Source organism: Neofelis nebulosa, chromosome 9 (genome assembly GCF_028018385.1).
Source record: "Neofelis nebulosa isolate mNeoNeb1 chromosome 9, mNeoNeb1.pri, whole genome shotgun sequence".
Classification (NCBI taxonomy): Eukaryota; Metazoa; Chordata; class Mammalia; order Carnivora; family Felidae; genus Neofelis; species Neofelis nebulosa.
In genome coordinates this window covers 23333250-23360698 of record NC_080790.1, presented here as the reverse complement: position 1 = coordinate 23360698, position 27449 = coordinate 23333250, and the positions used below count along the sequence as shown (strand labels likewise).

Genomic DNA, 27449 nt, shown 5'->3' with positions numbered 1-27449 from the left:
GTTTAGAAAGTTTTAATTTATCTTCAAAAGCAACAAAAAGACTTCTTTTATCAAACTGAAACTGAATTCATAGCCTTTTGAGCATATTTTGACTTGAATTCTAAATTCAGTTGTACTGTTGACCAGTTTTTGGGAAGGGGTGTTACAGTACAAAGAGCGTGGACTGCTGAAGCAGACTGACCTAGGTCAGAAACCCTGTCATGCCGCTTGTCAGCTTTGGGACCTTGCCCATATAATTTAACCTCCCTCGGTCAGTTTTCTTATGCATAAAGGAGGAATACTTATTTCTAATACAGTGTTGTTGTAAAGTTAAATCAGTAAAATATCCAACATGCTTGGTATTGTCAAACCCTCAGTAAACTTTTACCAACTGAATTAATAAACAAATTAGTGACATTTAATGTCAAATTAGACCTTGGACTCCAAAGATAACCTTTTCCTGGTTTTGTTTTGGTTTTAGGATTAAATAAATTTATTTTTATTTCATTCTTTTGGGGTAGGGTGCCAAAACCTGAATAAATGATTTTTAAAGAGATCCAATAAAAAAGAATCCAAAAATCCAGTCGATGTTTTTTTGTTTTTTTTGCTTATACAACAGAAATTTATTTTCTCACAGTTCTGGAACACATAGGTCAAATTGTGGGCAGGTTTGGTTTCTTCTGAGGACTCTCTCCTGGGCTTGTAGATGGACATCTGCTGCCTGTCTAGCTGGTCTTCCCTGAGTTCCTGTGTTCTAATCTTTTCTTGTAAGGACACCACTCATAGTGAATTAGGTCCCACACTAGTGACTTCATTTTAACTTAATGGTTTCTTTAACCTTATCTCCAAATACAGTCACATTCTGAGGTACTGGGGATTAGGACTGCGCTATATGAATCCTGAAGGGATTAAATTCAGCCTGTAATACCCCTGTACCCTACAACCCTATTTTAGCAATGACCTTTTCCACCCTTAAAGATGATTCTACTTAGTTTTAGGGGTGGTAACATAATTGTTATATTTTAATTATCAAAAACAATTCTGCTAAATAAGCACACAGTGACTACTATCACTTTAATCGGCCCTTCAGGACTCCCTGGGCCTGGGGCAGGCATGCAGAGGGTTAGAGCCCGGTCCAAGGGACTTGCTAGGGTTGAGGGTGAGGGGGTGGGACTTCGCGGTCAGGGAAAGAACGCGGGTCAGCGGATGGCCCGTCCAAACGCCGCCAGCCAAACGCATCTCTGGGCATTTTCCTCCGACATCTTGGGGGTGACCAGGTGGCGTTAGTGTTCCTGAAGGCTACTGAGCCTACGCTGGTGCAGGACTTCAGTTTACACAGCGCTTTGACAGCTTTTGTCTCTCTTAAGCCTCCTGTCCCCGGGGTGAGGCTGGCGGAATGGGTCAGCGGTCAACTGTTTACTCGGCCCACATTCCGAGTTGGAAAATGGGCCCCCGCGCGGGAGTGCGACTCGCTCCAGAGACAGTTAACTCAGCGACAGCCGGGGGCCCCGATCCCCCCAGTTCGGCCTCCTCGGCCCCTCTGCACGCACGCGCAGTAGCAGAGCTCTTCCTGCGAAGAAGCTGCGGATACTCAGCAGCGGCTGCGTCAGCGCGTGTGGCCGTGAGAGGGCCTCGAACGGCCTCACGTCACTGTGTGCGACGGCGCCTGCGCCGGAGACCATGCTGCCAGCTGCGCGGCGAGTTCTGGGCCTCGTGCGGCTGCGGCTCCTTCGGAGGTGGTCTGGGCTCACGACCTTCTCCTTCCTGCGCGGCCTTGGGCCAGAGCCTTTGGAGACAGCCCGGTCACTGTGTTGCGAATCCTCCCCTAGAGACGCACGGGATGGAGAGGGACGGCGCGAAGCGGCACGGAGGAAAGCCCCCGGCACAGAGTCGCCCTCGTCTCTTCCTCCGCGCGTCCGAGGCACTGGGACCAGACGTCTTTCGTCGCTGGAAAGCCTCAGACTGCCGACGCCACGAGAGGAGTCACCCCCTCAAGAGCGCGAGGACTCGAGCGGAGTCCAGGGCCAGCCCGGTCCCGCCCACCGGGGAGCCGGGGGTCCCTTGCCGCCCTCCCTGGCCCAGTCCGGGACCGAGGTAGAAGAGCTTCATGGCTCCTCTTCCCGGTTGACTTCCAGAGAGGGGCCCTTTCGCGCTGGGGAGCTGATCTTAGCCGAGACGGGGAAGAGAGAAACACAATTTAAAAAATTATTTAGGTTGAGTAACGCCGGACACTTAAATAGTAGCTGGGGGACAGTCCCGTTCAGCGAGATCGTGGGGAAGTTTCCCGGCCAGATACTGAGGAGTTCCTCTGGGAAGCACTTCATGCTGAGGAGGCCGGCGTTGGAAGACTATGTATTACTGATGAAAAGAGGGCCTGCCATAACATATCCGAAGGTAATGCGGTGGGAATTAAGTGTGTACTGGTTCCAGAAAGAACAAAACGGATGCGGAACTGCAGTCCTGATTCATGTACTTAAAGCACATCTCAGGGGCGCCTGGGTGGCTCAGTCGGTTTAAGCCTCCGACTTAGGCTCAGGTCGCGATCTTAGGGGTAGTGGGTTTGAGCCCCGCGTGGGGCTCTGTGCTCATAGCTCAGAGCCTGGAGCCAGCTTTGGATTCTGTGTCTCCCTCTCTTTGCCCCTTCCTTGCTCATGCTCTCTCTCTCTCAGAAATAAACATTAAAAAAAAAAAAAGAAAAAAGCACATCTCAGAACATTTAAATTGTTCTCAGACTTAAAAAAATAATAATAAAATAAAACAATGCATATGAATTTTGCATATCTTATGATTGCTAATTTTAGGAGGAAACAGTCACCTTTAATTTTAATTTCGGAGTGTCAGTTCTCTCATCTGCAAAGTGAAAAGAATATTGACTTACTATACAGAGTAATGTGGACTAACGAGGCACTAATAAGTACTTACATTTGTTTCCCATAACCATTAAGTTTGCAAATTCAGGACTTGAGAATGTTCAACTCTTTTAGTACCATATGGAGATATTTTAATCATCATTTAATAAGCCATGTTACTAGGGGTAATGCTTTTTCTCTTTAGAGAAAAAATTTTTGTATTAAAACATTTGACACTGAACATAAAAGATATTCTTTATAAATAAATGAACTTCCTAGGGTTCCTTGTTACAGTTTTATCATAATCGTCCATTGCTAGTGGTTTATTTCAGTTTTTAATCATGGTCATACCCGTTCTACTTCATGATTGTTTCCTTAAATTCTCTACGCCTTTTAAGTGAGGGCCTTCTGCTGATTTCTCTGTTCTTTGAACTCCTATTGTTACTTAATGTGTGTAATTTTGGTATTATGCTAAAGTGCTGCTTTATTTACTAACCAATTCTTGAATCTCTTATTTCATCAAGTAAAATATAAGCTCTTGGTAGACTGGACCAGAGTTTAATCCTTTTTTTTCACACCTTTCTTCTCTGAGTCCAACACAGTGTTTGGTAAGAGTGTGTACTTAGTACATATTTATTGGTCACTGAGTCACCTATACTGTGTTTCAATCATAGGATATGAATATGATACTGTCGATGATGGACATCCACCCAGGTGATACTGTTTTGGAAGCTGGCTCAGGCTCTGGTGGAATGAGCTTATTTTTATCCAAAGCAGGTAAGAGATTGGGATAAATGAGCAGGGTTTAGATGGGCAAAGAAAATGTTCGATCTTTCCTAATAACAGAAAGTAAAATGAAGATGTTTTAGAAAATATTCACATAACTTTGTGATCAAGAGCATTCTCCTTGAAACTAAATGCAGGCAACTATTTTTCTTTCCATATTGTACGTTCATTCTAGTCATTCTCTTTGTAACCCTCTCTCCATTTTCTGTGTTTTCTCTTGCTCCCTCCATGTATTTTAGGGCTTCTTCCTTTTTTTTTTTTTTTTAAACTAAACTTTTTATTGGGATGTAACGTAGCCATAGTGCACTGATCATAAGTGTGTAGACTTCAAAGAATTTTTAATGTAGTAACCATATCAAGTACTCATCACCCAGATCGAGACAAGGAATGTTGCTGCATCACAGAAACCTCCTCATGTCTCCTCTTGCTCATAATCCTCCTGCATTTTTTTTTAAATAATAAACTTTGTTACAGCTGTTGAAGGTGTATATGGGTAGATTTTATAAAGAGTACAGATAGAAATACACTGAATTAAACCTTTTGTTCTTTGACCTAATGCCATCACATACAAACATAATCCAGTTTATACAAGGTCAGGAAATTCATTCTGGCCTCCTCAAATCTTTTGTTTGATTCTTTTCTGTACATAGTTAAAGGCAGTAATTTCTTCACAGTGACTGATTCCTAAAGGCATTTGATAGAGTGAATTTATAAAAAATTTATGAGAGGAGTGCCCATATTTCTAACATCTGTAGTATCAGAGGAGTGTCATGGCATGAATAATCCCAAACTATGAGTGATCAAATTATTGCTATTTACTTTTGGGATGGATTTTTTTCTCCATAATTTTCTTTTCTAATTGTTTAGCTTATGCTATTGTTATCACTCATTTTTATCTTTTGAGAACATGATGCATTGCAGCTGGAGTTACATTTCAAAAGACATCCTTGAATTTAAACTTTTCATTAGAGAGGCCCCCCGGGTGGCTCAGTCTGTTGAACATACAGCTTCAGCTCAGGTCATGATCTCACAGTTTGTGGGTTCAAGCCCCGCATCAGGCTCTGTGCTGACAGCTCAGAGCCTGGAGCCTGCTTAGGATTCTGTGTCTGCCTCTCTCTCTCTCTGCCCCTCCCCCACCCGCTCGCACGTACACACGCGCGCTCTCTCTCTCTCTCTCTGTCTCTCACATTCTCTCAAAAATAAATAAACATTAAAAAAATTTCTTTTTTAAATTTAAAGTTTTCATGGCGCCTGGGTGGCTCAGTTGGTTAAGCGTCCAACTTCAGCTCAGGTCATGATCTCACAGCTTGTGAGTTTGAGCCCCACATTGGACTCTGTGCTGACGCTCAGAGCCTGGAGCCTGCCTCGGATTCTGTGTCTCCCTCTCTCACTGCACCTCCTCCGCTCATGCTCTGTCTCTCTCTCAAAAAAAGTAAACATTACAAATAAATAAATAAATAAATTTATTTTTTTATTTTATTTTTTTTTTAATTTTTTTTTTCAACGTTTTTTATTTATTTTTGGGACAGAGAGAGACAGAGCATGAACGGGGGAGGGGCAGAGAGAGAGGGAGACACAGAATCGGAAACAGGCTCCAGGCTCCGAGCCATCAGCCCAGAGCCTGACGCGGGGCTCGAACTCACGGACCGCGAGATCGTGACCTGGCTGAAGTCGGACGCTTAACCGACTGCGCCACCCAGGCGCCCCAATAAATTTAAACTTTCCATTAGTAAACTACAGACTGATGTGGGACAGCTTCCAAATGATATTCAAATCACCTCAAACAGAGGTGGGTGGAAAATTTTTGCTGTAAATTAAAATACATATTAGTCTTTTGCAGAAACTCCACTATTACCATGGTAAACAGTTTAAAAGTTTTTCAGACACACACAAAAATACAGATCTCTTTTAAATGTATGAATGGCTGGGGTACCTGGGTGGCTCAGTGGGTTAAGCATCCAACTCTTAGTTTTGGTTCAGGGCTTGATCTCAAAGTTTGTGAGTTTGAGCCCTGTGTTGGGCTCTGTGCTGACAGCGTGATGCCTACTTGGGATTCTGTCTTGCTCTCTCTTTGCCCCTCCCCTGCTTGCTCTTTAACTCTTGCTCTCTAAAAAATAAACGTTAAAAAAAAAAAAAAAGCTTGAACTAAAACAAAAATAAAAGGCCTAATTTCATCCATAACTAAAGAAATGTAAATTATAACTTCAGTGATAAGTTATTCAGTTTTTACTTACTTATATTTTCTTATTTTCCTTTTTTAAAATTTTGTTAATGTTTATTTTTGAGAGAAAGAGACAGAGCATGAGCAGGGAAGGGGCAGAGAGAGAGGGAGACCAGAATCCAAAGCAGCCTCCAGGCTCTGACCTGTCAGAACAGAGCCCCGTGCAGGACTTGACCTTACAGACTGCGAGATCATGACCTGAGCCAAAGTCAGACACTTAATGCACTGAGCCATCCAGACACCCCTATATTTAGTTTTTAGATTGACACAGATAAAAAGTTTGAAAACTCTTTCTTGAAGAAAGTATGGAGAAATAAGCACTCTACTACATTGTTGGTAGAGTGTAAATTGGTATCATTTTTCTGGAGGATAATTTTGTAATGATTTTCAAAATAAAAAATTCACATACCTCTTGAGCTAGCAATTTCATTTTTAGGACTGTCATTTCATGAATACAAAGATTTAGGGAAAATAGTTTTCATTGCAGTATTGTTTGTTATAGCGTAAGACTAGAAACAAGCTACATGTTCATCAGTAGGTGATTGGCTAAATAAACTATGGAATAGCCATACGATGGAACATAATAGCTCTTAAAAAGAATGTAGTAGATCATTAATCACTGAAATATCACTGGTAAGTGAGAAGGTAAGCATGGGACAGTATATATAATACACGTATGTTTTAATGTGTGTTAAAAACAGCGAGAGACACTTTACATGGTAAAGTAGGTAACCAAAGTAACATGGTTGCCTCTGAAGAAGATCGATAAAGGCTCTGCGATGCGATAGAGAGTTTTGTATTATTTATATTACACCATGCACTATTTGTATTATTTTTTCACATCCATGTACTACCTTTGCAAAATAAGTTTTTATAATCTTTTATGAACTAATAAATACAATGAAATATCATAAGTTGTTTTTTTAATTAAGTGGGATCACAAGGACAAGTCCTCAGTTTTGAAATACGAAAAGACCACCTTGAATTGGCTAAGAAGAATTATAAAAACTGGTGTGATTCATGGAAAATAAGTCATGTAGAAGAGTGGCCAGACAATGTGAATTTTATTCATAAGGATATTTCAGGAGCAACTGAAGATATAAAATCTTTAACATTTGATGCGGTAAGTTTTCTAAAGTGGGTGCTATGATATTATCTAATACTGACTACAAAGAAAACAGGCATCATACTTTATACGGAAGGCTCTTCCTTCATTATTTGCACCATTTCTATCTGTAGGAGGAATATTTTCCTTTAATATCATGATAGGATTTAGAGTAGAAAGACATACTGAATCAGATGTCAAAGTTGTTAATAAATGTGGAGTAATAACCAAACCAAATACGAAGAGGAGTGACTGAATATCATGAACTTCAGCATTTCCAGGATAAAGGAATAATAATTTAGAAGCAGCATTGGAAGCATATTGATCCTAGTGCCTGACTTCACGTTGTGAGATTTGGGGGAATAAATAGCCTCCATTTGTGAGAGAATAGCCAAGAAGAATCTTTGGACAGTTAATGTCAGGATGTAGATGAGCGCTCATTAAAGATGTTGAGGACAGAAGCATTTGTTATGAACACAGCTCCAGAAAGTGGAGCGGATGGATTTGTAAGGAGGAGCACTGGGAGGTTCAGTTAGGGGAGAAGGATAGTTGATGACAGGATGATATTTTAGGCTGTGACCAGTGATGGTGGAGATGTGGGACGTGGAGGTATTAGGTGGCCTCAGAGTTTCAGAATTCTTTATTTATTAAAAAAAATTTTTTTTAATGTTTATTTTTGTGAGAGAGAAAGCACTGGGGAGAGCAGAGAGAGAGAGGGACACAGAATCCAAAGCAGGCTCCAGGCTCTGAACTGTCAGCAAAGAGCCCAACATGGGGCTCAAACTCATGAACTATGAGATCATGACCTGAGCCAAAGTCAGATGCTCAACTAGCTGAGCCACCCAGGTGCCCCTCAGAATTCGAATAAGTTACCTTATCCTTGATGATTCCATTATCATTTCATAGCTTGACACTACAGACTGAGGTCTAGGTAAGGAGTCTTCTTTGCTTTTCTTAATTGGCTTTTGGAAAGTTGGATTACTTTAGGACATTTATGAGGGAAACTGGTTGAAAAATGAGATTTTTATCAAGACTGGTTCCTATCTCTAATGTTCTTAAAGTCTATAGTTTTGGTGACACAGATCCTGGACACAAGGACCACAATTCTGTTTTTTTTTTCTTCCCCTTAATGTTTTTGAGAGAGACAGAGTGCAAATGGGGGAGGGGCAGAGAGAGAAGGAGACACAGAATCTGCAGCAGGCTCTAGGCCCTGAGCTATCAGCACAGAGCCCAATGCGGGGCTTGAACTCTGAACTATGAGATCATGACCTGAGCCGTAGTCAGACACTTAATCGACTGAGCCACCCAGGTGCCCCATACAGTTTTTTTTCTTTATCCTTGTTTGTTTTGCATATTACAGCTCAGTAAGGGCCCCCCTCCCCCAATATTTTTTTTCTCTACCTAGGCTATCCATAAGAATGTCATAGATACCTGGGAGGTTAATTGGTCATCAGAAGTTTGTTTGATGATCATGACACACAAGGATTCTAATGATATCATTGAAGCTTTTTGGAAACCTGCTGAACCATCCTTGATCTAAAAGAAAGAATATTCCTTACTAGATTTATTCAGCGGACTCTTGAGCATAGTGCCAGATGTTTATCAGTATGAGAAATATAGGAGGAGTCATACTCCTGCCATCCGAAATGATGCTAAACTGAACCAAAAAGGTGGAAAACCACAAAGAGAACAAAAGGAGAAAAAATGGCTAATAAAATATTTTTGACAAATTTTAAAAAGCCTAACCACCAGAAGGGGAATGCACACAATGGGATACTAAAAATAGTATTATTTAACATAGTGAAATAGTGTATTATATTTACATCAGTAAATCTCAAAGACATGATGTTTAGTGAAAAAAGCATTATAAAAAATGTGTGTATATGTAAAATTTAAAACTACGTAAAACGGTACCATGTATCGTTTGTAGCAATATACATATGTTGTAAAAGTATAAAATTACTTGGGAACATTACCAACTTCAGGACAATGGTTATCTCTGAGGAGAGAAAGGGAACGGGGAAGAGGGAAATAAGTTTCGGAGTCCACTCAGTCTGGTTCACTCTTGGGCTCCCATAATAGCCAAGATGACCTTGGGTAAGTTACTTCAATCTTTCTGTACCTCAGTCCCTTCACATATTAACAGGAATGATAACAATATTTCCTATTTCATAGAGTTGTTGAGGATTAAATAAGATACTTCATATAAAGTGCATAGAACAGTGCCTCATGTATAGTAAGCATTAAAGAAATATTAGCTATGATTTTCATCTTATTATTTCTCTCCTTTTCCTCACCTGTTTAAATTCTACTTTTCCTTCAAAGTTTAGATCAGAGGTCACCTTCTTCACTGGAATATACCTTACTCATCTAACTGGGGGATTATCATCATTCTCTGAATTATTGAACCACTGTTTCTTGATACAATAAGCATTTATTAAAGACCTGTTTTGTACTGCAATGTACTATGCTAAGACACAAATGAAGTATACATTTAAAGGAGCTTTCATTCTAGAAGATAGACATACAATTACTGGAAAGACTCACAGGTGTGGAATACCACGACTGTAGAAATTAGGTGTCATGAGATGAAACTGCAAATGTAGTCATCAGGGGCTAGATAATGAAGAACACTTATGTATGTATCAAGCTAGGGCATATGGACATTATCTTATAGGTCATGGGAACAACTGATGAGTTCTTTTCTTTTTTTAAATTTATTTATTTTGGAGAGGGTGGGGGGAGCGCCAGAAAGAGAGGGAAAAGGAGAGAAAATCTCAAGCAGGCTCTGAGGTGTCAGCACAGAGCCTGATGCTGGTCTCAAACTCACGAGCCACGAGATCATGACCTGAACCAAAATCAAATCAGACACTTAATCAACTGAGCCACCCAGGCGCCCCACTACTGATGAGTTCCTAATAGGGAAGCGGAATGTCCAAATTCCCATTTTAGAGTAATTCTTTTTTTTTTTTTTTTTGGATTCCAGTGTAGTTAACATACAGTGATCTGTTTCAGGTGTACAATATAGTGGTTCAGCAATTCCATGTATTACTACTCATCAAGATAAGTGTACTCTTCTATTTTAGAGTAATTGTGGTGCAATGACGGAAGCTGTGAGTCTATGTAGAAAGCTATTGTAATGTTTCAACAAGATACAATGAGGTCCTGATCTAAGGCATTAGCAGTAGGATGACTTTGAACAATACTTCAGAGGTATATTTGTGGGGCTGGATAATTTTAATCCAAACAAGTGTCAAACTCCACAGATCCTCGAAAGAGAGTTCAAGGTAAAGAAAATGATGACTCCAACAAGTTTCTGGTTTGAGTGACTAGATGGAAATGTTCACTGAGAAGAGAGTATTCAACAGGATTGGCAGTTTTCTTGGTTGTCTGATTTTTGGTCCCGTCAATAACATAGACAAACTACACCTAGAGAAACCCATTAATGTTCATCGTCTTGACCCTTTGATTCAGTCACTGGGATCTTTCCTTGGAATCTAATAGGCATTTTAAACTCATGTCCAAACCTGAATTCTTGATTATTTCTGCCAAGCCTGCTCCTCCCATAGTCTTCATCATTTTCCTCATTGGAAAAGGACATCTCTATTCTTCCTGTGGCTTAGGCTGAAAACACTGGATTCATCCTGATTCCTCTTTGTCTCACATCCCACAACCAATCCTAATTGCAACTGGCTCTGCCTTTTCAAAATGTATACCGCTCATGGCATACAATGCTGTTTGCTTGTTGCAAGTCCTCATCCTTCCTTGCCCTCTCTCAATCTTCTCTATGTATGGATTTAATAAATCCGAATGTACTTCATGCCACTGAATTGTGAGTGAATTCATCTCTTACCATTTCCCCCTTTTGTCTCCACTGCAGTGACAGTGGCCTTCTCAGATTCACCAAGTATCCTACAGCCTCAGAACATTTGTATTTGCTGTTCTTTCCATCTGGAGCATACTTCCCCCCTAAATTTCCACAGGGTAAGCTTAATGATTTTCTTCAGGTCTCTTTACTGACCAACCTATATATAAAATGGCATTTCCTTTCCTTGTTACTCTGTATCCTTCTTACTTTGCTTTATAATTCTATAGTTCTTCTTGTCACTTATCCTCCTCTGATTTACATATCTATTGGATTTTTGTTTAATGTCTATCCCTTTATTAGGATATATGTTCTCTTGAAACAGAGTTTCTTATTACTACTTAGCAAAATGCTTGGCACATGGAAGGTGCTCAGTAAATATTTGGTGAATGAATAATGATTGATGAACCATTAATGCCATTTAAAAAAGACAAATAATGGAATAATTTCTAATTTAATAAATATGTTGTTGTACCAACTACCCTTAGCTTTCAGAGTTATCCATCAATGAAAGCCACTTTATTTTCTATTTTGACCCTATTTTATTTTAAGTGATTTTTAAAAATTTTGTTTATTCATTGGATTCATTTAACAGCTTTTGTGAGTTATAGCCTTATAGTCTGCAGTTGAATAAAGAATAAATAAACAAGGGACATGATGCTTACATTTTAGAATCTCTGAAATTAATATTCATAACTTTCCTGTTGAGTATAAAAATACATATTTGAGATCATGTGAATTCCTATTGCCAAAAGCTGAATTAAAGTATTGAGTGAAACTTTATAAAGTATGTATTTGTATACATATGTGTATATGAAATACAGCTAAAGAAAGATTCCTGTATTATCAGTATTGCCAAGCGTAAGACATGCCATTATGATTTTCATATAGTCAAGTACTATGACGAATTGTGTAACAGTAAATATGCTTTTTGAGGGGGGAGCAGCAAAACGATAGTTAATAGTATTATATTTTAAAAAATGAAAACTGTAACTGGGTAATCGCTTTCTAAAGTGTATCATTATACCACAGTAAGGAAAGAAAACTTGTGCTTTGTTTAAAAAAAAACTCAGTCTGATTTGCTTTCCTCTCAACAGGTTGCTTTGGATATGTTGAATCCTCAAGTTGCTTTGCCTGTTTTATACCCAAATCTTAAACAGGGTGGTATATGTGCTGTATATCTAGCAAAGTGAGTAATGTGGCTATTCTTCTTTGTAATGTGATTAAAAAAATTTTTTTTTCATGTTTATTTTTGAGAGAGAGAGAGAGAGAGAGAGAGAGAGAGACAGAGCCTGAGTAGGGGAGGGCAGAGAGAGGGAGACACAGAATCTGAAGCAGGCTGCAGACTCCATGCTGTCAGCACAGAGCCCAACACGGGGGTCAAACTTGAGAACCACGAGATCATGACCTGAGCTGAAGTTGGAAACTTAACCGACTGAGCCACCCAGGTGCCCCTGTAATGTGATTTTATTTTTTTTTCAATGTTTTTTTTTTTTATTTATTTTTGGGACAGAGAGACACAGAGCATGAACGGGGGAGGGGCAGAGAGAGAGGGAGACACAGAACTGGAAACAGGCTCCAGGCTCCGAGCTGTCAGCACAGAGCCCGACGCGGGGCTCGAACTCACAGACGCGAGATCGTGACCTGGCCGAAGTCGGCCGCCTAACCGACTGCGCCACCCAGGCGCCCCTGTAATGTGATTTTAAATACACTTTTATTTTGTCTTAAGTATTTGGTTAAAATGTTCATTTTGTAACTGAATTAGAATTAGGTATATAGGTCATCTCATAAAACTTACGAAATGACATATGTCCCAATTAATTTATATTGCTGTTTAAATCATCCTTTACCTAAATGGTAATATAAGATGTGTATTTCTTCTGACAATTTAGAAGAAAAGTTTTAAAAGGGTATTGTGAACAATAATGTTAAATTATGGTCTCTGTATTTTTTTACTTTCTATGAAATTGCTTATTGTGTGCTCTAATTTGCATATTTGTTTTTCCCCCTTCATTTAACTATAGCCTTTGAATTTGGGTCAAGAGATATAATGAACTTAAGTATAAAGTTACTATTTTTGTAGAAATTTAAAGTACATTTTTTCCACTTTTCTAAAAGCATCACACAGGTTATTGAACTTTTAGATGGAATTCGCATCTGTGAACTTGCTCTCACGTGTGAAAAGATAAATGAAGTTATTGTCAGAGATTGGTTGGTTTGCCTTGCAAAACAGAAAAATGGAACTTTACCTCAAAAAGTAGAACCTAAAATCAATACAGATTTACAATTACATTCTCAAAAGAAAGTTAGCATTGAAGATGAGATGTTTCAAGAGGATGACCATGGTAAGCTTCAATTTTATTTCATATGTGTTTGGAATAATAAATCGAGAATAGGCTCCTGAGTGTATTGACCAATAATCAGAGCTGTTTCTCAGGGATTTGGGTTTTTTTTTCCCCTAGAGAAGATGAAATGTACTATTTCTTTGTTAAATTAAAATCTCTTAAGGGACAGAGTAATTTTTTTTTGCCTTTTATGTAAAACTCTGATACCTTTGAAGAATTGAACTTCTTATAATGTTTGTATTTTACTTGTATCACGGAGGTTGGCTTATGAAATACTTTAAATATACTAAAGGATGTTTTTAATTTAGATCAGTGATTATTACTGAAGGCAAAGAATAGGACCTAATATGCAAATGGCTAATATTCCAAAAAGCAACTTCTGGACACTGCTAGAATTTGTCAAAGAACTAAATTTAGGTCCTTGTTGTATGTACACATTATTTAGGGCTTGAACAAGTTTTCAAATATCCATTGATTTATGATATATAAGCTTGCCCATTTGGTTATAAAACCATATACAAGTTTATCATTTAATCCTTTTCAAATTGTTTTGTAAGATAACTGGCAGAGTAGCTCCAAAACAAATGCTGAAAAAAATGTCTGAGAGAAAAAACTTAAAGAAACAGTAATTTGTATTTTAACAGTTTTGTGAGCAAATTATAACATATTTTATGTAGCTTATAATATATATTTTGTTCTACAACAGAAGAATCACATTCGGATTTTCCATATGGATCATTTCCCTATATTGCTAGACCTATACACTGGCAAACTGGTCATACAGGTGAGTGATGTTTTCAGGTCATATTAAATGGTGTTTTCTTCTAATTATTGTAATGACCTTACTTTTTTTCTCTCTCCTTAAATTAGCATTTCTTGTCAAGCTGAGGAAGTTTAAACCACAACTTAACTGAGTACCTCAGAGGATAGCAACTGATGTGAAGAACGAAAGGTATCACAATAGAACTTTATATTGCAAAACACTACTTTCATAGATTGAAATTTTTTGTATATGATTTGTATAACTTTTACATATAATTTCAAAAAATAACAAAAGCTGAAGGAAGATGTGTAACATTTCAAAACAATTTAAATGTCCCATTTTGACACTTGTCTTGTAGTTTGACATTTTGTAGTTAATGATTCCAAGTTGGTTTAGTTGAGCCATTTCATTCTTCACTTCCTGTAAACCACTCCATAGATTTGTCTTTCTTCATAAAATTAGTTTTCTTTTCTTTGTCTGATTGATGGTCGTTGGCTACCAAAATAAAATACGCATTTTAAGATAAATTTTAATGTATTTGTGTATTTTAAGTACATATTTTAATGGCTTGTCTGTATCTTAAAAAGTAGCGAAATCTGGGTTATAGTAAATAATAGGAAAACTGATAAGAATCATATAACCATCTTAAAAACTGTAATAGAAGATGTAACAATTGACTCTTTTATCAGAATCATTTTAACTTGTTTGAAAGAACATCAGAATTAATTAGGGGTTTATTATTCATAGGCATCAGTTATTTAGCATTTACCAGGTACCCTACATTGTTTTAAACTTTATAATGTTTTTTCATTTAATAGATGTAGCTTATCTTTTTTTTTTTTTTTTTTTTTTAATTTTTTTTCAACGTTTTTTATTTATTTTTGGGACAGAGAGAGACAGGGCATGAACGGGGGAGGGGCAGAGAGAGAGGGAGACACAGAATCGGAAACAGGCTCCAGGCTCCGAGCCATCAGCCCAGAGCCTGATGCGGGGCTCGAACTCACGGACCGCGAGATCGTGACCTGGCTGAAGTCGGACGCTTAACCGACTGCGCCACCCAGGCGCCCCAAGATGTAGCTTATCTTTAAGGTTATCTATATTCTACAGATAAACAAAAACGTAGAGTGGCTAGGTTATTGTTTAGATATGGGTTTTTATAGTTTTTATGTTTGTTTATTTTTTGAGAGACAGAGCACGAGTTGGGGAGGGGCAGAGAGAGAAGGAGACACAGAATCCGGAGCGGACTCCAGGCTCTGAACTGTCAGCACAGAGCCTGATGCGGGCTCAAACTCACAAACTGTGAGATCATGACCTGAGCCGAAGTCAGATGCTTAACCAATTGAGCTACCCAGGCACCCCAATGTTTTATAGTTTTTAAAGGGTAGTACCTGGGAGGATAAATGCTGCTATTCCTGGATTTATCCCTTAGGCTATTTAAAATAATAAATATTCTAAGTAACATTTTACATATTTTTCATTTTTTGGAAAATTTTAACATCTCTGCTTTTTTAGACCATAAAGTTTAACTAGGCATTAAATAATCACACAAATAGAAAATTGTTATATGCTGCAAAGAAGTACAGAGTACTATAATAGAGGTTTTGCTCTGGCCAAGTAATTACCTATGCAAGTGACAAGTGAGCTGAGACCTGAATGGTAAGTACAAGTTAACTATAGCAGGGAAAATGAGAACAAAAAAGGCCAGTGATGCTGGGGTTGAGTGAAAGAGACCCAAAAAATAAGTAGGGGTCAGGTCATGCAGGATCTTCTAGACCTCTTAAGCTGGTCTATCCTAAGAAAAATAGGGTCTCATTGAAGGATTTAGTGAAGTGAGGGGTAACATGCTTAGATCTGTGTTTTGGAAAAAAATCACTCTCGTTGTATTTGGGGAACAGACTGAATCATACAAGCAGATTAGTCTTCTGATGTCATATTTCTTTATGGCAACTATCTAATTATTAATTAGATATGTTAATTACTAACACTTGAGATACATAGAAGCTCTGAAGTATTTTTTTTTTTTTTGGAAGTTTATTTATTATTGAGAGACAGAGAGAGACACAGTGTGAGCAGGGGAGGGGCAGAGAGAGAGGGAGACATAGAATCTGAAGCAGGTCCCAGGTTCTGAGCTGGCAGCACAGAGCCCAACGTGGGGCTCGAACTCAAAAACCGCGAGATCATGACCTGAGCCAAAGTCACTTAACTGACTGAACCACCCAGGCACCCCTGAAGTACAATTTTAAGTTCTATCATGGAACGTGCCTTTTTCTTCTGTCCTGTGTTTAACCAGTAGTGAAATTCTTCATGTATTGTTTTAAATGCAAGTTCTAATTGTACTACTTGGACAAGGGGCTGGCTTAAGAGCAAAGAAAAGTTGTGCCTCTACTCCTATTTCCCGTAGAATAATTAGTTTCTGTTCAGTACACTGTGCTCAGTTCAACTATTGACGTTGAATTGAATAAGATGTCTTTAACGGTGTCCATTCTAATAAATATTAAGATGAATTGAAAACCAAACTACATAAGCAAATAAGCATTTATTTATATGGTTAAAGTCCAGCTTAAGCCCTTTCTCCATGTCTCCATTGAACACTAAGCATGTTAACAATCTTGCTTATGGGACAGATGTGTTCTTTTTTATTTTTTTTATCTTTAAAGTAAGCTCTTTACCCATTGTGGGGCTTGAACTCACAACTCCGAGATCAAGAGTCGCATGTTCCAGTGACTGACCCAGCCACACGCACCGCCTACAGATGTGTTCTTTTAAAGTTAACCTTTCTTAAATTCGTGTCTGGCTGTCATCTCTCATACTGTAAACTCCTACAGATTTGTGACTGATTCCGTTGTCTTCCTAGTACCTTCCAGAGATCCCACCTTTTCCACCCACTAATGGTCAATAAAAATGTGCTGATGGCTGTAAACCTACATTTGATCATGTATTGTTTTTATCTGTTGACTTGGTTGTTCTGGGGGGAAATTTAGGCATACAGCTCTTGGACTGTGGGGGACTTGGGAGTTTGAACTCTACTTCAGAGGCAGTAGGGAACTCCTGAGGGTTCTCTGGTCATGTAAAAGGAGATTTTTCTGTTTTAAGTTAGTCTGTTAGTAGTGTCTATGAGTATTTGAAGGAAGGAAAAAACAATTGAATCAGCAATTTCACAGTACCACGTGGTATACATTATGGGGTGATTGGTTGTAGTATATAACCATGAGGTAAGGAAAAGGGGTAGATTTAAAAAATATTGTGAAGGAATAACTAGATAAGCTATTCATTGGCTATAGAGACAGTGAGAGTATATGCTTTCAAACTTTTATCTGCTATTCAGAAGCCCTTCCCCTTACTTTGCTGGGCAAAACAGGACTTAGTCGGTGTTCAGTTCACATATTACTTCCTCTAAAAAGCCTTCAACAGCCTCTAAAAAGTCTCTCACCCTAGAGTCTTTTGTACTCTTAAATGTTATATAATTAGCATTGCCCTATTACATCATTAATTTACAAACACTGATTATGCCTTTATTAGGTATTAGGATTTTAAACCAGTATGACTAGAACAGTTGTAGTGACTCAACTAAATAAGGATTTGTTTTTTGAGGAAAAATTACTTGATTTTAGATTATATAACAGTTGTGCTGTCCCATGCGTGTCTCTGTGATCCAGGAATAAGGTTTGATATATTGCTTTTTTCCTCTGGCTTCACTCTAAAATCTGAGGAGTCCTCTGCATATTCATGTTTCAGAGGGATTAACTTAGGTGTCACAAGGCTTAAAAATGCCTAAGGTAAACAGTGTCATTTAGTATTAAAATAGGCCATATTCAGATAGAATTGGGTCCCATCTTGCTGGTTTTGTTGTTTTACCTTACAATTGTGACTTTTCTGAGTTTGTTTTTTCATCACTAAAAATCAGCTGCTGAGGCAGTAAGACACTGACCACTGCTCCTGATAACATTGTGTTACCCTTGAATGCCCCCACACCCCTACTGAGCTCACTCCCAGTTAAGCCTGTTGAGGGAAAATGAATGTATATGTTTCCTGGTCAAGTGTATGATTAATAATTTTTCTTTACATCGAAAATTTACATTGAAAATGCCATCCTGAAACAAAAGCTTTTACATTTAACTTTAATATTCTGAATAAAACAGTAATGAGTAAATACTTGTTCTTTCCTGTATAGGATCTGTATATATCCTAAACCAGGGCTTCAGGACTTTCCTCCAGGGACAGAATGAAAGCACAGTTCCATTTACAACTCCCTTAAGTCAAGTGCTCCACTTTTCACCCACCATCTGTCAAAGTTGTGCTTTTGCTTCAAAGCAAGCCAACTGGCAGAGCCCCTTCCTCCCTGGGTGCACTGTGGTTTCTACTCTTTTTTTTTTTTGTTTAATGTTTATTTATTTTTGAGAGAGACAGACTGCAAGCAGGGGAGGGGCAGAGAGAGGGAGACACAGAATCCGAAGCAGGCTCCGGGCTCTCAGCTATCAGCACAGAGCCTAACATGTGGCATGGACCCACAAACTGCGAGATCATGACCTGAGCTGAAGTTGGACGCCCAACCAACTGAGCCACCCAGGCACCCCAGAGAGTGTTACTACTCTTTGATATCTACAGGGATTATCTTGAGTAAACCATAACTGCTTGTGTTCTGCTTTCTATAAATATTTTTTCAAATTGTGGTTGGAATTCTCTCCCAATTCACTCCATACAACCTTTCATTAGGGCTGGTTCTTAACGCTTTCACCACTTCCTTAGTCCTTAGTTTGCTAAAAGACTTCTGTGGCAGCTTATTTTCATCACCAAAGGTAAGATTCATCAAAGGGGGCAGCAGAGCATAATAGTTACAAATTCAGGCTGTAGTCTAGAGTCAGACCTGGGTTCAAATGTCGCTCCACTTTGGGCAAATGATTTAACCTAAGTCTCAGTTTCCTTATCTGCAAAGTAGAGATAATAGTATTTATCATAGGGTTGGCTGTGAACATTGCAATTATCAATGTACAATGTTTAACATATTGCCTGGAACATTTTAAACATCTAGTAAATCTTACCTATTACAAGAACCAAAAAGTGTAGGTAAAAGTTGCTGGTATAGAAGGGAAAGATGTTAAAAGGCAATTTTTATTTTATACTTTAGCCTATGGTAGATCCAACTTACCTTAAGATACAAGTGAACAAATGAAAATTATGCTTGGAGGTGTTGCAAGGGAAGAGACTATACTGTCAAATTTGTTTAGTGATTTACTATGGCCATGGAATGAAACAATGAGGTGTGATCCCTACCCTGAAGAGTCTTAAAGAGTTTAGTTTCTCTTTTACTAAAACTTCAGTAGCCACTATTAATCTCATAAGGATATAGCAAAAATAAATACGTGATATTCTGAAATAATGGAGGTTCATTATAGAATTTAGGCAGAACTATAAGAAATCTGTCAGTCCTATCTTGGATGAAAATCTAGAAAAAAGGCTTTATAAGAAGTAAAAACGATCACTGCTGGTAGAATATTATTCTGGCTCGGTTTCAAATGTCAGAAATACTCTACCTTTATAAACATAATTTGAATGAAAATTATGGTGTGGTCGATTAAAAGTATTTCCAGTTCATATGATTATTTTCTAATTAATATATCATTGTGCAAAGCCATTTAAATACCAACAAAAATGAAATGTGCAAATAAATTATGATACTTATACCATGTCATTAATTAATCAGGTTTTCAAAGACTAATGACATGGGGAAATGCTTTATGGTAAGTGAAAAAAAGCAGGCCTAGATATAGTATGTTTCTAATTTTTTTTAAATAGTAGGAAAGTGTATAATATTACACTATAGTAATCAAAACTATGATTTTCACATAAAACTGACAAATAGAGAAATGGAATGGCATAGAGAGCCCAGAAATAAACCCACACATATATGGTCAATTAATTTATGACAAGACATGCCAAGAAGTGGAAACAGTCTCTCCAATAAATGGTGTTGGAAAAACTGGACAGTCACATGCAAAAGAAATGAAGACCACTATCTTATGCCATGCACAAAAATCAACTCAAAATAGGTTAAAGACTTGAATGTAAGACCTGAAACCATAAAACTAGAACAAAATGGAAGGGTACTCATCTTGCCAATGGTTTTTGGATTTGACACCAAAAGCAAAGGTAACAGCAAAAATAAACAGTGGGATTACATCAAATTAAAAAGTTTCTGTGCAGCAAAGAAAGCCAAGAAAATGAAAAGGCAACCTTATGGAATGGGAGAAAATATCTGCAAAATATCTGCAAACCGTTCTGTTCTGATAAAGGGTTCATATCCAAAAAAATATAAAGAACTCTTACAACTCAATAGAAAAGTATCCAAATAAAATGGACAGAGGAAATGAATAGACATTTTTCCAAAGAAGACATACAAATAGCCAACAGGTACGTAAGAAGGTGTTCAGCATTACCAATTGTCAGGGAAATGCAAATCAAAACCACAGTGAGATTTGTGATTATTAATAAAGCATTTATGCTGTATGTAAAAAAAAATCACAATGATGCACACACTCACATGCACATACACGCAATGGAATATCATTAAGCCATAAAAAGTAAGGAAATCCTACCTTCTGTGACAACATGGATGACTTTGAGGGCATTATGCTAAGTGAAATACTTCAGAAAAAGAAAATAACATGTGATCTCACATGTGGAATCTAAAAACAAAACTAAACCAAAAAATGAACTAGATACAGAGAACAGATTGGTGTTTGCCAGAAGCAGGGATGCAGGGTGGGCAAAATTGGTGAAGGTGGTCGAAAGATACAAACTTCCAGTTATAAGATAAATCCTGGAATGCAATGAACAACAGGGTGACTATAGTTCACAATATGTGTTGTGTATTTGAAAGTTGCTAAGAGAGTATATCTTAAAAGTTCCCATCACACACACACAAAAAAAACTATAAGTGGTGATGAATGTTAACCTATTGTAATCATTTTGCAATATATCAAATCATTATATTGTACACCTAAAGTTAATACAATATTTTGTGTCAATTATATCTCAATTTTAAAAAGTATATAAAAGAAAACAGTAGTTAATCACTGATAAAGCTGGTGAGATTTCAAGTAAATTTATTTTCTTCTTGAAACTTCTTTTGAATAAAACATTTCATAGAAAATGCTTCAGGCTCTTCAAATACTTAATACTTTAAAATACTTGAGACCCATGGTGTGTTAGGTTTCAGTGTAACATAAGTCACATTAAAAATCTTTTAGCTTAGGTACACTACCACAAAAACAGATACTGACACAAGACAAATAGTAACTGAAAAGGAGAAAACTTTCAATACTAATTCACTCATAATGTTGTGATATATAAATTACTATGTACCCCTGCCTGTAAGAACTGACTACAGGTCAATAAATGAGGTTTGTTAATAACTTGCATAAATCTAATTCTGACATATTACTAAATCATACCTTGAGAATAGCTATAAGCTTGAGAAGGATTGACTACTACGTCCATTGACTTGTGTGATTCCTGAGAATGTTTTTCCATCACCTCTACTGTATCACTGGATGAAGATGATGAAGACAATCCCAGTCTAACATATCTTCCTTTTTTACCACAGAGTGAACAGTCTACTGGGGTGGCACTAGGTCCTCGGGGCAGTTGAACTTCATCTCTGTTGTAGTTTCTAACAGCTCCACTGTGATGCACAGAGCGTTCCCGCTGCCATATATAATGGGTTGGGGCAATAGCCATAACCTACGGTGGAAAGCTTCCTTTTAGAATTTTAATAAGATTTGAAAATTTGGTAAAATTAAATACAAAAATTAAAACTCACAGCTAGCTCTATAACTAGATCTAAAAATCTAAGTTACTGATGTTAAGAAAAAAAAAAAAAAAGGCATCTCCAGATAAGACAGCACTACCTATAAAGTGATTCACTGCTTAGATCCTAAAGACAATAACTGACAAAGTACTTATTTCAAATATGAAATAAGACTGAAGCAACCTTCCAGGTTTTTCAATTCTGAGTATTCTAAGTTTGGGATAGATAATACAGTTAGTCCAAAATGACACATAATTTTTAACTGGAATATACTGGGTCAAAAATAACATTGTTGAGGTTTCTAACTATACGTTAGGCTAATCTTAACATGTTTGCAATTGTGGCAAGGGAAATGGTAAATAACACAGGTAATTTACATACTCTCTGTTCCTCAGTTTCCTTATCCATAATATGGAGAGAATAATATTGTCTACGTTAGAGGATTGTTGCAAGGATTAGATGAACAATTAATTATAAAACTCTTATGATTCTTCACTACATGTTGGGCATTGTTCTCTAAGGTTAAGTAAAATCCTGCCTTTGGAGTCTGAATAGACCTATTTCCTTATCCTGACTCTGCCAATTGCTAGCTGTATGATACTGAGCAAGTTACTTAAACTTTCTGAGGCTCAGTTTCTATATATTTAAAATGAGGATACTATCTGCCTCACAGGACTTTTCGGCGGGTTAGATATGTGTAAAATCCTTATCACATAGTAAGGAGCTGGCAAATGATAGTCATATATAGGTACTTTCCCAACATATGAAGGGAACTGTGGGGACTCTTGAAAATTTTGCTTGGAAAGAAAGAAAGGCTTCTGCTGTTAAAAATGAAAACCTTAGGTTTTGTTTTAGTGGGTCAGTTGGTTAAGTGTCCAACTCTTGACCTTGGCTTGTGTCATGATCTTGTAGTTTGTGAGACTGAGCTCCACGTCAGGCTCTGCACTGATAATTTTGCACTTGGAATTCTTTTTCCCTCTCTCTCTGCCTCTGCCCCACTTGCTCTCTCTCTCTCTCTCAAAATAAATAAACTTAGAAATGAAAAGAAAACCTTAAAACCCCCTGATTAAAACCAGTCTGCTTATTAAACAGGGTACCGGTGGCCTCCTCCAAAATAATTGCTAAACAATGCTAGCTAGGCTAATTTCTTTAGTGAATTATTTTATAATCTACTTAAATCCTTCAAAGAAGTTTTCAACAAACATGTAACAGTTACATATCTTTTCTTTTTAAAAATTTTTACCAAGTTCAAAAATTTTTAAAGTTTATTTTGAGAGAAAGAGAGAGAGTGAGAGAAGGGGAGGGGCAGAGAGAGAGGGAAAGAGAGAGAACCCCAAGGAGGCTCTGCATCATCAGCACAGAGCCCAATGTGGGGCTCGAACCCATGAACCATGAGATCATGACCTGAGCCAAAGTCAGAAGCTTAACTGACTGAACCACCCAGGTTCCCCCCCACTCAAGTTTTTATTTAAATTCTAGTTGGCTAACATATACAATATTGGTATCAGGAGTAGAATTTAGTGATTCGTCACTTACATATAACACCCAGTGCTCATCACAAGTGCCCTCCTTAATATCCGCCACCCATTTAGCCCATCCCCTACCTACTTCCCCTACATCAACCCTCAATTTGTTCTCTATACTTAAGAGTCTCTTATGGTTTGCCTTCCTCTTTTTTTTTTTTCCCATCCCCTATGTTACATTTGTTTTGTTTCTTATATTCCACATATAAGTGAAATAATATGGTATTTGTCTTTTCCTGACTGACTTATTTCACTTAGCATAATACACTGTAGCTCCATCCATATCATTGCAAATGGTAAGATTTCATTCTTTTTAATAGCTGAGTAATATTCCACTGTATATCTTTATCCATTCATCACTTGATGGACTGATTTGGGCTCTTTCCATAATTTGGCTATTGTTGATAATGTTGCTATTAACATTGGGGTGCATGTGCCCCTTCAAATCAATATTTTTGTATCCTCTGGGTAAATACCTCGTAGTACAACTGCTAGATCTTAGGGTAGTTCTATTTCTAGCTTTTTTAAGCACCTCCATACTGTTTTCCAGAGTGGCTGCCCCAATTTGCATTCCTACAAACAGTGTAATAGGGTTCCTTTTTCTCTGCATCCTCGCCAACATCTGTTGTTTCCTGTGTTGTTGATTTTAGCCATTCTGACAGGTGTGAGGTGGTATCTCACTGTGTGTGTGTGTGTGTGTGCGCACATGCGCACTTTATTTCCCCTATGAGTGATGTTGAACATATTTTCATGTGTCTATTAGCCATCTGGATATCTTCTTTGGAAAAATGTCTATTCATGTCTTCTGCCCATTTCTTAACTGGATTATTTGTTTTTGGGGCATTGGGTTTGGTAAGTATAGATTTTGGATGCCAACCCTTTATCTGCTATGTCATTTGCAAATATCTTCTCCCATTCCATAGGTTGCCTTTTAGTTTTGATGATTGTTTCCTTTGCTTTGTAGAAAATCTGTATCTTATGAAGTCCAAACAGTTCATTTTTGCTTTTGTTTCCCTAGCCTCCAGAGACATGTCTAGTAAGAAGTGGCTATAACTGATGTCAGAGGTTGCTGCCTGTGTTCTCTTCTAGGATTTTGATAGTTTCCTGTCTCACATCCATTTCGTATTTTTATGTATGGTGAAAGAAAGTGGTCCAGTTTCATTCTTCTGCATGTCACCATCCAGTTTTTCCAACATCATTTGTTGAAGAGACTTTTTTCAATGGATATTCTTTTCTACTTTGTCTAAGATCAGTTGACTATATAGTTGTGGGTCCATTTCTGAGTTTTCTATTCTGTTCCACTGATCTATATCTATTTTTGTGCCAGTACCATATTGTCTTAATACTAAAGCTTTGTAACATAACTTAAAGTTGGGAATCATGATGCTTCCAGTTTTGCTTTTCAAGATTGCTTTGGCTATTCATGGTCTTTTGTGGTTCCATACAAATTTTAGGATTGTTTGTTCTAGCTCTGTGAAACATACTCATAGTATTTTCTTTTTTTTCTTTTTTTTTTTTTTTTTTGAGAGAGAGAGAGAGAGAGAGAGAGAGAGAGAGATAGGGGGAAAGAGATAAAATGAGCCAGGGAGAGGCAGAGAGAGCAGGACACAGGATCTGAAGCAGGCTTTATGCTAACAGCAGAGAGTGTAATGTGGGGCTCAAACTCATGAACTGCAAAATCATGACCCGAGCTTAAGTTGAACACTTAACCGATTGAGCCACCCAGGTGCTCCTGTTGGCAGTATTTTGATAGGAATTGCATTAAATGTGTAGACTGCTTTGGGTATTATAGACATTTTAACAATATTTGTTCTTCCAATCCATGAGCATGGAATGTTTTTCCATTTCGTTGTGTTATCTTCAATTTCTTTCATCAGTGTTGTATAGTTTTCAAAGTACAGATATTTTACCTCTATGGTTAGGTTTATTCCTAGGTATCTTATGGTTTTTGGTGCAAATGTAAATGGGATTGACTCCTTGATTTCTCTTTCTGCTGCTTCATTATTAGCATATAGAAATGCAACAGATTTCTGTACATTGATTTTTGTATCCTGCAATTTTGCTGAATTTGTGTATCAGCTCTAACAATTTTTTTTGGTGGAGCCTTTCAGGTTTTCTATATAGAGTATCATGTTGTTTGCAAATAGTGAAAGCTTGACTTCTGCCAATTTGGATGCCTTTTATTTCTTTTTGTTGTCTGATTGCTTAGGCTAAGACTTCTAGTACTATGTTAAATAACAATGGTGAGAGTGGACATCCCATCTTGTTCCTGACTGTATAGGAAAAGCTCTCGTTTTCCCCATTGAGGATATTAGCTGTGGGTCTTTCATATTCGGCCTTTATGATGTTGAGGTATGATCCTTCTATCCCTAATTTGTTGAGGGTTTTCATCAAGAATGGATGCTATACTTTATCAAATGCTTTTCTGCATCTATTGAGAAGATCAAATGGTTTTTATCTTTTCTTCTATAAATGTGGTGTATCACATTGACTGCTTTATGAATATTGAACCACCCTTGCAGCCCAAGAATAAATCCCACTTGATCACAGTGAATAATTCTTTTAATATACTGTTGGATTCAACTCGCTAGAATCTTGAGAACTTTTGCATTATGTTCATCAGGGATATTGGCCTGTAATTCTCCTTTTTGGTGGGGTCTTTGGTTTTGTCTGGTTTTGGAATCAAAGTAATGCTGGCCTTATAGAATGGAAGTAGTCCTTTTCTTTCTTTCTTTCTTTCTTTCTTTCTTTCTTTCTTTCTTTCTTTCTTTCTTTCTTTTTCTTTCTTTCTATAGTTTGAGAAGAATAGGTATTAACTCTTCTTAAATGTTTGGTAGAATTCCCCTGGGAAGCCATCTGGTCCTGGACTTTTATTAGAAGATTTTTGCTTACTGACTCAATTTCTTTGCTGGTTATAGGTCTGCTCAAATTTCTTCCTGTTGAAGTTTTGGTAGTTTATATGTTTCTAGGAATTTATCCATTTCTTCCAAATTGCCCAATTTATTGGCATATAATTTTTCATAATATTCTTTCATAATTATGTTTCTGTGGTGTTGGTGGTGATCTCTCCTCTTTCATTCATGATTTTATCTATTTGGGTCCTTTCTTTTTTCTTTTTGATAAGTCTGGCTAGGAAGTTAGCCAGCTCCTAGTTTCATTGATCTGTTCTGGGTTTTTGTTTCTATATCATTTATTTTTGTTCTAATGTTTATTATTTACCTCCTCCTGCTGGCTTTAGGCTTTATTTGCAGTTCCTTTTCTAGTTCCTTTAGGTGTAGGTTAGGTTGTGTATTTGAGACTTTTCTTGCTTCTTGATGTAGACCTGTATTTCTACATACCTCCCTCTTATCACTGTTTTTGCTACATCTCAAAGGTTTTGGACTGTCATGTTTTCATTTTCATTACATTAGCTTTTAAAAAGTAGAGGTAAATAGGGCTGCCTGGGTGGCTTAGTCGCTTAAGCATCTGACTTCAGCATAGATCATGACCTCATGGTTCATGGGGTCAAGCCCTACCTCTGAGCTGTCAGCACAGAGCCTGGAGGCTGCTTTGGATTCTGTGTCTCCTGCTTTTTATGCCCCTACCCTGCTCTCTCTCTCTCTCTCTCGAAAATAACCATTAAAAATTTTTTTTAAAGTAGAAGTAAATAAAGATGTTGATTCTAACTATAAACGTTTCCATAACAATGTAAAATTAGGTTCAGAGCTACCTAAATTGAGGAAGTAGGATATCAGAATTTCTTATTCCTTCCATATTTAGTATTTCTTCCTTAACACTTGTACATCTTTATTTCCTATTTCTGGAATGTCCTCTCCCTTTATTTGTCTTAGTATCGCTTTTCCTTCAATGCTGAGCATAAGTCCCACATTTTAAATACTCCAGCTTTTAGATTGTATTGTTTCATTGTTAATCTGACATTAGGACTTTTAACGTGTCTAGTACTCAGATATCTATCTGTCTATCTATCTTTTTATGAATGTAACCAATCTACGGAAGAACTCTGGGCAGGAAGAGTCTCTCATAAACCTATCAAAGGCCCTCCACACAATATTATTTAGTCATATATTTTTTATTGATAGATGAAAATAGGAATTAGAGGCCACTGACATTATAAACTTTCAACAGCATGATTTTTATAAGAATTCTGTCACAAACTCTAGTGAGAAGAGCAGAGAAAAATAGGAAGCAAAGGGCACACAGTAAATT

At 37.5% G+C, this 27449-nt stretch overlaps 2 protein-coding genes across 7 annotated transcripts in view; one reads left to right on the top strand and one right to left on the bottom strand.

Moving 5' to 3' along the window:
* The first annotated feature begins 1255 nt into the window (after positions 1-1255).
* TRMT61B (tRNA methyltransferase 61B) lies at positions 1256-14440 on the top strand. The gene is given in 8 exon segments (XM_058682916.1): positions 1256-1508; positions 1511-2373; positions 3503-3605; positions 6768-6958; positions 11903-11994; positions 12924-13150; positions 13857-13934; positions 14021-14440. Coding segments are annotated over 8 exon segments (1731 nt in total). The 5' UTR covers positions 1256-1375; the 3' UTR covers positions 14065-14440.
* SPDYA (speedy/RINGO cell cycle regulator family member A) overlaps positions 13765-27449 on the bottom strand; it is a 38501-nt gene continuing 24816 nt past the window's right edge. For 5 of the 6 annotated variants that reach the window (XM_058682918.1, XM_058682919.1, XM_058682921.1 and 2 more), the window contains 2 exons: positions 21365-21653; positions 13765-14408 (listed from right to left, as the gene is read on the bottom strand). In XM_058682918.1, the coding sequence (XP_058538901.1) occupies positions 14320-14408; positions 21365-21653 (378 nt within the window). In that variant the 3' untranslated portion in view covers positions 13765-14319. Of the gene's footprint in view, positions 14409-18777; positions 18839-21364; positions 21654-27449 lie in introns of all 6 variants that reach the window. The other variant, XM_058682923.1, reaches the window with a different exon arrangement.